An 11,344-nucleotide genomic window follows, 5' to 3' on the forward strand; every position below is an offset into this window, starting at 1 on the left:
TGGACTCGTACAGTCCAAATGGGGTAATAAAGGCAGAGCGTTCCCTGGCCTTGCGAGTCAGGGGGATCTGCCAATATCCCCGGCTCAGATCCATGATGGTCAGGTACTGAGCCCCGGCCAACTGATCGAGCAGGTCATCGATGCGTGGCATTGGGTACGCATCGGCGACCGTGACCGCATTGAGCCCCCTGTAGTCCACGCAGAACCGAGTGGTTCGGTCCTTCTTAGGGACGAGGACTACAGGCGAGGCCCAAGCGCTGTTGGATGCCTGGATCACCCCCAGCTTCAGCATCTCGTCAATCTCCTGGCGCATGTGTTGCTGCACCTCCAGGGAGACCCGATATGCTGAACGCCGGATCGGGGGATGATCCCCAGTGTCCACGTGATGGACAGCCAAGTCAGTCCTTCCGGGCTGGTTGGTAAACAACCCCCGGAAGGGGAGGAGGGTGGCCCACAGCTGGGACCGTTGGTCTTCCAAGAGCTGGTGGCCAACCTCCACATCCTCAATGGATCCGCCTGCCCTAACCTGGGCTAGCATATCCAAGAGGGTTTCCGCTTCTCCCTCCTCGGGCAGGTTGCACACGGGGAGCGCACATGCCTCCCGCTCATGATGTGCCTTCATCATGTTCACATGGAAGGGCTTCCGCCTTCCACGGGCAGGGTCCAGGGTGACCAGGTACGTTACAGGGTTGAGCTGCTGGTACACGAGGTATGGGCCTTCCCAGGCTGCCTGAAGCTTGTCCTGTGGTACGGGGACCAGTACCCACACCTTTTGACCCACTTGGTAGGTCCTCTCACAAGCGTTCTGGTCGTACCAACGCTTCTGATCGGCCTGGGCTTGAGCCATATTGTCGTGTACCAGTTGCGTCAAGGCCTGCATTTTGTCCCGGAAGCGCATGACATACTCGATAACCGACACTCCAGGGGTGGCCAAATCCCCTTCCCAAGCCTCTTTCACCAGAGCCAGGGGGCCCCGCACACGTCGCCCGTACAGGAGCTCAAACGGTGAGAATCCTGTTGAGGCCTGTGGAACCTCCCGGTAAGCAAATAACAGGTGTGGGAGATACCGCTCCCAGTCACGCCCATGGGAGTCGACCAACATCTTAAGCATCTGCTTTAAGGTGCCATTGAACCGCTCGCACAGGCCATTAGTCTGTGGATGGTACGGGCTGGCCACCAGATGTCGCACCTGGACTTGCTTACAGAGGGCCTCCATCAGCTGGGACATGAATTGGGTCCCCTGGTCAGTGAGCATTTCCTGGGGAAAACCCACTCGGGAGAAAATCTCCAGCAATGCGGTGGCCACCTTGTCAGCCCGAATGGACGACAAGGCCACTGCTTCTGGGTACCGGGTGGCATAGTCCACTACCGTCAGTAGGAAGCGTTTCCCGGAGCTGCTGGGGATGGCCAGCGGGCCGACCAGATCCACAGCCACCCTCCTGAAAGGCTCATCGATGATTGGCAGAGATACTAGTGGGGCTTTGGGGCGTGGCCCCGCCTTCCCCACTCTCTGACAGGTTTCACACGAACGGCAGTAGGCAGCCACATCGGCCCCCATTTTTGGCCAGTAGAAATGCTGGTTTAACCTGGCCTTGGTCTTAGCGATCCCTAGGTGTCCGGCCATCGGAATCTCATGTGCGATCCGCAACAACTCCGTCCGGAACGGATAGGGTACCACCAACTGTCGGTCCCTGGGCCACGCCTCCGGTGAACCCTGCTGGACCGTGGCCCGGTACAGCCGTCCTTGGTCCCAGACCACTCGCTCCGGGTCCGAGTCCGAGGGAGGCTGGGCCGCCTGCTCCTTAAGAGCTTTCAGGCTGTCATCAGCTTCTAACGCTGCCTGAAACCCCTGACTAGATGTGGCCAGAATCGACGAGACTGTCACATCTTCAGTCAGTACCCCGGGACCTGTGTCCTGGCCTCCACCTGACTCGGCTGCCACTTGGTCAGAAGGGGAAGAGCTATCGGACCTCCGGGAGGCCCCTTGGCTTCCAGCACTCCCACTGCGGGTGACAGCGGCCACAGCCGCTGCGACCGTGGGTCGTGCCTGCTCCTCCTCCGTTCCTGACCAAGTCGCCGGTTCAGGCAGACCTACCTGGCTTCCTGACACCCCGGTTGTGGGGGAACCATGCACCGAGATCTTACCTGGGAGCACTTCCGCTCCTGGACCGGCCCCAATCTCACCTGCCTGTTCCCCTCCTGCAGCAACAGAACCCCGCTGTGAAATCTCTGGGGACCCCACATTTGCTGTGGTAGCCCCCACCCCACACACTGGTCCTCCCCCTGCAGCACCCTGCTCTCTGCTTATCCCTGCAGAGGGCAACAGATCCCAGCTCACAGGCTGGTTACTTGTAGAGGCATTGTCACACCTTTCTCTGACCCCCTCCCCTGTCACAGCTGCAGCTGAGTGTGTGTCTATGGTGTCTATGCAAGCAGAAATATCAGAGTTCACTCCCTCCTCCCTTACATCATTCATAGATAACACATTAACATTGTTAGGAGTCATGTCAGTACGGGCTGAAGGTTCAGCCCTTGGGGGGGGCCCAAACTGGGAGGTTATCTGCCCCAAATCTGTCCCAAGTAGCACGTTTGCAGGGATCCGATCAGTTACCCCCACCTCCCTCACCCCCCGCCCTGCGCCCCAGTCCACATAAATGTCAGCAACAGGCAGCACCGGGTCAGTGCCTCCAATCCCGGAGACAGCGAGGGTTTTTCCAGGGATCAAGTCTTGGGGGGACACCATCTCAGGCCGCACCAGAGTCACCTCCGAGGCGCTGTCTCGCAGTCCTATGGTCACAGACCGGCCGACGGTGACAGGTTGGAAGCTGTCCAGGGACCTACCACCACCCCCACCCACACAATACACCTTGGGCGGCCCTTGGGACGGGGACGGAGCCGGGGCCTTGGGACGCTGAGGGCACATGGCCTTGAAGTGTCCAGGTAGGTTGCACTGGTGGCACCGTCTTGGTTCTGCCACGGGCCTGGAGAGGGGAGTTGAGGGGGACACCCCCTGCAGTCTAGGGGCAGGTGGGGCAGTCGCAGAATTCATCTTACCCCCTCTCCAGGTGCTGCTGGTGGCTGCTCTCCTGGCTTCAGGAGCCCGATTGTTGGTGTAGTCATCGGCCAGGGCAGCTGTAGCCGTGGACCCCTTTGGCTTCTGGTCTCGGATGAACTGGCGGAGATCCTCAGGGCAGTTCCACAAGAGTTGCTCCGTGATGAACAAGTCCAGGATCTCCGGTCCGGTGGAAAGCTGCAGGCCTTGGGTCCAGTGGTCGGCAGCTCGGGCAAGTGCCCGCCTGTGGTCAGCCCAGGAGTCCTTTGGTCCCTTCTGTAGGCTCCGGAACTTCTTGCGGTAGGACTCTGGGGTGAGGTTGTACTGTTGGATCAGGGCCCGCTTGATGGTGTCGTAGCCCTGATCTGCCTCAGCAGGCAAGTCCCCAAGGATATCCAGGGCCTTACCCCTTAAACGGGGGGTCAGGTATTTGGCCCACTGCTCCTTGTCCAGATGGTGCTGCAAGCAAGTCCGTTCAAAAGCAGTCAAGAAAGAGTCCAAGTCTCCATCCTTCTCCAGCACTGGGAAGTCCTCAACACGGACCTTTGGAAGTTTGGTGTCTTGAAGGTCACATGTGGCTGATGAGGGCCGGAGCTGAGCTAGCTGCAGCTGGTAGTCACGGTCTGCCTGTCGCTCTCGCTCTTCACGCGCTGCCTGCCGCTCTCGCTCCGCAGCCTCACGCTCTGCGTGCCGCTCCGCCGCCTCAGCGTCACGCGCTGCCTGCCGCTCTGCCCTGCGCTCTGCCAGGAGTTCCTTGTAGCCCTTCTGGTCTCCAGCCTGGAGAAGGGCCATAGCCATTTGAAGAAGGCTATCCGAGCCTCCCAGGCTCGGTGGAATGGCACGTGGTGATCTGCGGCACGCTGCAGAGCTAGGCGATTCACTGTCCCTTTCAGAGCGGAGGGCTGGCATCTGGCTCGTTGAGGAACCTTGGGTGAGCTCCTCCTCATCTTGTCCAGCAGTGCCAGGTTGCGCAATGTCCTCGGCAGAACGGTTTTCTGGCGTCGAGCTCCTGGAGGACTCGTGGGCAACCTCCTCATTGCTGTCCACAGCACCGTCCTCCCTCTCTTCGGCTCCTGCCTTAGCATTGGCCAGTTGCATAGCTCTGCTCCTGGTGCCATCAGCCATTCTTGCAGACTTTTGGTCACTGACACAGAACTGACACCTGATGCCTCCACACACCTTACAGTATCTGCACTCTGACACTCTAGTGTTGAGCTAGTCTGAAGACCCCAGCAGCCACAGCTGCTGCAGGCAGTCTTTAGTGTCTGGGAGTATGGGTCTCACACTCACACACACTATTATCTCGATCCCACCGCTATGCCACCAATATGTCACAAACCACCGGGGGGGTCACTCAGAAATCCCCCGCGCTGGCTACCAGTACGTCACAATCGGGGGGTAACAAGTGGGGGTCACCCCTCCTTTATACCTCCCGACCGACAGACAGAGCACGTGACGCGCTCTCTAGCGCCCCTCTTATAGTCAGGCCAATTATGGAATTGCCCGACAATAAGCAAGGAGGCCGCTATACTACTTATGCCGATTATTGAAGGGTCCCCGGTGAGAGTAGGGTATATATTCCCCCGACCTCCGCGGGCGGAATATATAAAATCTCCCCGAATCTCACTGGCCTCCCCACAATAATCCTTGGCACAACTCGCTGCCACCAACCGCTTCACGGTAACTATTAGCCGAACACACAGACGTGGGATTCAAGATCGAGATAACAGAACAGCCCAAGATTAATTATATAATTTAATCAGCCTAAAGCACACTAGAAACTACAATATATACAATAGGGAATCTACAGAATATACATATGTCAGAGTACAGTTACAGATAAAGCATGGTTTTCAAACAGGTATGCAATTCAATCAGTTACCTTGTGCGTCTGGCCACAGGGGGGCGCTGTAGACCAGGTTTCCAGGAACTCCCACAGATGTTTCCTACACGTGACCCCCAGCGAAAGAACACTGGAAAATGGCCGAAGTAGGGTTATCAACCTGGGCAAATCCAGGTCCCCTCCTACCTTCGTGACCTCAGAGGGAGCACTGCTCCACCCCTGGCTGGAGTTATGGACAAAATCCACAACATGGAATATGGCCATAACTTTGCCTGGGAGCGTCGTAGGCGGACGCCAATGCTCTCATTGTGACAGTTATGAATTTAGCTACAGAATGAGAGGTTTCATGACTTGTCTACTAGTTCCACATTGGCTGATATCACGCCTGGGGTATTTCCCAAGCTCCCGCTCCCATAAAAAAGGTGTGCCAGCATCGTCCGCATGCGAAAACACCATTTTTATGGTTGCCGTATTTATCGGAAATATGGCTTGCGAGATATGAACCATTTTTTACTGGAGTCGTTCTGTCTGGCTAGTTCCAGAGCCTTATAATGAGATACAACTCTTGTTACAGGGTGACGGCAGGGAGTCATCCTGTGTCCATTGTTCCCACATCACCTAATTTCCATATCACAGGAGATGGCCATGGGATGGGTTGCTAAACAAGTTGTGTGAAGGAAAGGGGGGGTGACACCAGGAGAGGGCTTCCTGACATAACTTGAATATCATGATTTATCGTCATATCTCCGGATTTACCTGCAAACTCGGAAACTGACTTTTTTTTTTTTTTTTTTTTTTTAAAAAGTCCATGTTCAGGTTTGAGCCCTGGACACCCAGAGTTCATTATAAATGTATGGTGTATATACTCGAGTCCGAAACCTGTGGACACAGCTAGCAATAAGCTGAGAGAGGAGACCCCACACGTATTGCCAGTAAGAAGTGTGGCTTCCTCTGGGGTAAAGTGCACTGTGTCACTTCCTATATATCCACACATGAATATAATTAGTAAATTAGTAGATTATTACCAGCTGTAGGAGGTAACATGATGTGGTGAAGGGAGACATCAGCATCCCTTGTGAATGTACCGTCCATGCGCAAGTAGGATGTTATAAATAAGTAAAGTTGGTTGAATTCATGTGGTAAGCATAGCAGACGAAACACAATACATAAGAATAGCGCAAGTACGAAGATATGCTGAAACAATAAAATTGGTTGAAATGTCAAATGCATACCAGGTTGTAGTAAGATTGGTGTCACTTGGGGAAATCTTCCGGAAAAATGCTAGAGTTCGCTATTCACTTCCATTATGCTTGGGTATTCGAATTGCGCTCATCCAAGCATCCAACTGCTCTTAATAAGTACAGAGCACCTGAGCATGATAGTGCTCACTCCTCACTCTTCTCTACCCCAGCTTTTATCCATCATCATTTAATACAGTGATGCGCTATGATCATTTTTTTTTTCCCTTGCCTTTTGGTTTTTTCTTCCGAAAATAAGGACGCTGTTGGTAAGGGGATCAAATGAAAGCCCTAGGGGGAGGAAGAAACGTACTGAGAAACACTGATATAAGTACCCCAAAATTCACTACAGTAATCAGCACCTATAGAACACCCAGGTTCTATCCAGCTTCTCACTTTTTCTTTTTATAATTGCCAAATCACGTAGCCAAATCAGATTTGATTCTTTGCACTGATGTTGAGAATCTAGATTGACTTTTATCCCAAGTCATATGTCAAGGCTCATTAAAGGGTCAATATTGACTTTTAGGATTGCTATTTCCAGTGGTTGGCACTAGAGTACAAGTCCTGTTCCTCGCTGAAAAGACAATTTTCCAATATCCTCCACTTGTAGGATGACGCATGCGCAATTCCTTCCATTGACTCACTGTTGTTGTTCATCTGCGAAGGTGTTGTATAACTTATTCACCATAAGCAAGCTTCACTATTGAACAATGCAAAATATTCAATATCGACTCGCCGCTTGTGCCCATCTGTGCAAACTGCACATGACCGGAAATTCAGAAGACTTCTCACGTAAACGTCTTTTGAATTTCCGGTCATACGCATTGTGCCTAATGAAGCCGGGAAGCGTACACTTGGCTTCAAAGGCACTATGACACTGCTGAAATAAGCTGCATGTATTTGCAAGTTTTCCAGAAGCTGATGGTGATGCCAGCTCATGTTATCAAGCCCACAGGGGAATGATAACACGGAAGGCGGGCCGACTAGTCTAGGGAACTAGTCACAGGCCTAATTAGCATATGGACAGCAAGGTTTATATGTGCTTTTTTAAACATTCATATTCGTGAATATCGTTATACGGGGATGGTTAGGGAGGTACTTTGAGCATACAAGTATCATCGCTGCTGGGTTGGAGAGCATTGGTGACCTGACAGGCTCTCTTTAAAAACATAGTTTTATTTTGCAGAAGTGATATAATAAAAATAAACATAAATTTGACATTACTGTAATCGTATCAATCGAGTAAGGTTATGTTTGTTGCACTGCAAAACACTTGTTTTTTTTATTTATAATCCCATGTTTCTTACTGAAAGTTTTATTAAGAAACTTAGTGTTTGTTGAAGAAAAAAAATCATAAATTTATAAATATTCCGTCAGTTCTTTTGCATAGTTTTTTCCCATATTCTCCAACAGTGCATCAAGGGTAAAATTGAGTTCTTTTTTTTAAGCTTGTCCTAATGTTTTCCTTTTTATTATTTGTCTTCTCCAGTTCAAGATTGATAATGAATGGTGTACCTGGATTGATTATGAGAGATTCCAAGAACTGATCCGTACATATGAGAAGAGTGGAGGCACAAAGACCTTCACAGCCTTGGATTACGTTGCAAAAACTCCCAATTGGGCTCTGTTTGGTTCTACTGAGAGGGGTTTTGATCCTGTAGATACACGTTTTCAACGGAAAAATAAAACTAAAGATATTTCTGGTTGCTAGCAGACAATCATTGTCCTTGAAAATGTTTCCATCTTGGGAATAAATTTGCTTGACATGTTGTCCATGAATTGAACTTTTGGAAAAAAAAAATATTTTGTTTTGAAAGTTGCATGGTTAGTCCAAAGAATTTGGTATTGTTCGTTCATAGTTCCAACTCCAAATTGTCATAATAGAGGTCAAACAAACTACAATGTTATAAAAACATTTATTTTTTTTTCTCGGGAAGGTACTGTTGCCACACCTTTTTCTTTTGGGTTCCTCATGCCTTGATAAACAGTTGGGTTTTTAGTTTATTGCTTCTTTTAATGATTTTAGGACGTTATTCGTTTAAATTGAAAAATAAAAAATTATTGTACCTGAAAATGAAAAAATTAAACCTGTGATTTTGTGAAGGTGTTGGATAAAATACAAATATTCTTTTTTTTGTATTAAAATAAAATTTCCATAAAGAACATTTTCTATATTGTCTATTTATTTTGGAAGATTAATTGCATACTTGTAAGCAAAATCAGATTGAATCAGTGAGAGATGGAGAAACAGAATCATAAGGCTATGTGCCCACAGGAGCTTGTTTCTGCGGATTTTGCCACGGAAAACCTGTGGATTTATCTGGATTTTCCAGATAAATCCGCAGGTTTCAGCAAGTACAGACACTCCCCATGTTATCCTATAATACATGGAGAGTGTCTGTGTGGCGCCCTGGACAAGCCAGGGGCCACAGAGAACAACACCCACACACCCCACACTCCCGGTCAGGCACACCGAAGTCAGACAAAAACCCTTGTTGCCTTCCTCCAGGGGCTGATGTCCACACCAGGGGGTGGAGCCAGGCGGTTGGTCTCCGCCCACCGAGGAGTTCACAGTCCTGGAGGCGGGAAAACAGTCAGAGTTTGGAGGAGAAAGTGAGAGGAGTAAAGTGGCAAGTGAGCAGACTGAAGTTGGTCCGGGTGTGTGGCCCGGACGGATCAGCAAGGTTGGCAGACGGTGGTGACCGTCTGCAGGAGTGGCCTATCGGAGTCTACCGTAAGGACCGTGGACGGGCAGTGGCCCGGCGGTACCGGACCGGTACGCAAAGAGAAGTCAGCACCATCTGGCAGGGGCTTACGGACCCCGGCAAGGCTAGGAGTCGCCGTGAATTTGCCAAATTCGTTAGCGACGAGAACCTCTTGGGTTTCCCAGCAGCCAAGTCCCGACAGAAGGCAACAGTCCAACCGTGAGAGGGAAACACAGCCACCGCCAAGGCTACCGTTCCCAGGGCCAGAGCCTGCGGGCAAAAGGGGCTCCTTCGGCTCCCATCCAAGCTGGGGAGCGGGTTACCGGTGGGAACCCATTGGAACCGTTTACAGTACACAGGTGCAGGGAAAGGCAGTCACCATCAACCTGCCGGGAGAGACAACACCGCAGCCGTCTGTGGGACCCATCCATCCAGCCGTGTGTTTTACCGAGAACTGTGTCCTCATCATTGGCTGAGTGAGTACCACCGTGCCGTGCGGCACAGCACTGCCCCCGTAACCCTGCACCTCACCAGGCCCTGTAACCCGCCTGTCATCCATCCCTACCCCATCACCGGGCCCCGGGACAACCAACCCCCTACCCACAGAGGGGAGAACTAACAACAAAGCTGCTCCCTGTCACCGCTCCCGGGATCCCCGTCTAGATCAGCAGTGGTGTCACCAATATCACCACAACCGTGGGAGGCGTCACGGACAATAACCAAATCCCCACAATCAAATCCCCTTTTCACTCACGGGCGAGGAACGCCGCTCGAGTCCCCGGGATCCGGCCCACCGCTTGAGCCACCACCGAGCAGCAGCAGCTGCAGCAGCGGTCGGACCCGAGCAGTGGGAGAGCGCAGCGTCCCCTCCTCCGCCCGCGACAACTTGACTAGGTCGCCCGGCATCAGGTTGCGGCCTGGGTGCTTCGGCAGGTGGGCATTAACATCCCGCTGAGCTATGAAGACTTTGGCCTCCAGGCCCGGCTCATATTTAAAGCCATAGCCCCGGCGGACATCAAACCGCCTCACCTGACCTTCATACAGGGGGCCCCGGACACGGAAGTGTCCAATCCAATGGGGTTTCCCCACACAGGTTCGAATCCTGTTCATGACGCCAAGTTGTCGCGGGCGGAGGAGGGGACGCTGCGCTCTCCCACTGCTCGGGTCCGGCCGCTGCTGCTGCCGCTGCTCGGTGGTGGCTCGAGCGGTGGGCCGGATCCCGGGGACTCGAGCGGCGTTCCTCGCCCGTGAGTGAAAAGGGGATTTGATTGTAGGGATTTGGTTATTGTCCGTGACGCCACACACGGTTGTGGTGATATTGGTGACACCACCGCTGCTCTAGACGGGGATCCCGGGAGCGGTGACAGGGAGCAGCTTTGTTGTTAGTTCTCCCCTCCGTGGGTAGAGGGTTGGTTGTCCTGGGGCCCAGTGATGGGGTAGGGATGGATGACAGGCGGGTTACAGGGCCTGGTGAGGTGCAGGGTCGCGGGGGCAGCGCTGTACCGCACGGCACGGTGGTATTCACTCAGCCAATGATGAGGACACAGTTCTCAGTAAAACACACGGCTGGATGGACGGGTCCCACAGACGGCTGCGGTGTTGTTTCTCCCGGCAGGTTGATGGTGACTGCCTTTCCCTGCACCTGTGTACTGTAAACGGTTCCAATGGGTTCCCACCGGTAACCCGCTCCCCAGCTTGGATGGGAGCCGAAGGAGCCCCTTTTGCCCGCAGGCTCTGGCCCTGGGAACGGTAGCCTTGGCGGTGGCTGTGTTTCCCTCTCACGGTTGGACTGTTGCCTTCTGTCGGGACTTGGCTGCTGGGAAACCCAGGAGGTTCCCTTCGCTAACAAATTTGGCAAATTCACGGCGACTCCTAGCCTTGCCGGGGTCCGTAAGCCCCTGCCAGATGGTGCTGACTTCTCTTTGCGTACCAGTCCGGTACCGCCGGGCCACCGCCCGTCCACGGTCCTTACGGTAGACTCCGATAGGCCACTCCTGCAGACGGTCACCACCGTCTGCCAACCTTGCTGATCCGTCCGGGCCACACACCCGGACCAACTTCAGTCTGCTCACTTGCCACTTTACTCCTCTCACTTTCTCCTCCAAACTCTGACTGTTTTCCCGCCTCCAGGACTGTGAACTCCTCGGTGGGCGGAGACCAACCACCTGGCTCCACCCCCTGGTGTGGACATCAGCCCCTGGAGGAGGGCAACAAGGGTTTTTGTCTGACTTCGGTGTGCCTCACCGGGAGTGTGGGGTGTGTGGGTGTTGTTCTCTGTGGCCCCTGGCTTGTCCAGGGCGCCACATCTGTGTCCACGCTGTGGAATGTGTGGCTGCGGATGTCCCGCAGCCGCACATAACTGCATGTCAAATTATTCCTGCGGAATTACCTGCGGAAATCCCGGCCCTCCACTATTGAGATAGAGGCCGGGACGTCCGCAGGTAAATCGCATGAAAGTCCGCAAGTTTACCGCAGCTATTCCGCTGTACTACCGGAGCTAAAA

At 52.9% G+C, this 11,344-nt stretch overlaps 1 protein-coding gene across 1 annotated transcript in view; it reads left to right on the forward strand.

Annotated features, from left to right (window-relative positions):
• Window positions 1-8,273, forward strand: part of LOC142291656 (S-adenosyl-L-methionine-dependent tRNA 4-demethylwyosine synthase TYW1-like) — a 293,905-nt gene extending 285,632 nt beyond the window's left edge. The window contains exon 16 of the mRNA XM_075336334.1: window positions 7,626-8,273. Coding sequence (XP_075192449.1) covers window positions 7,626-7,847 — 222 coding nt within the window. The 3' untranslated portion in view covers window positions 7,848-8,273. The remainder of the gene's footprint in view (window positions 1-7,625) is intronic.
• The last annotated feature ends 3,071 nt before the right edge of the window (window positions 8,274-11,344 follow it).

Source organism: Anomaloglossus baeobatrachus, chromosome 2 (assembly GCF_048569485.1).
Source record: "Anomaloglossus baeobatrachus isolate aAnoBae1 chromosome 2, aAnoBae1.hap1, whole genome shotgun sequence".
Taxonomy (NCBI): Eukaryota; Metazoa; Chordata; class Amphibia; order Anura; family Aromobatidae; genus Anomaloglossus; species Anomaloglossus baeobatrachus.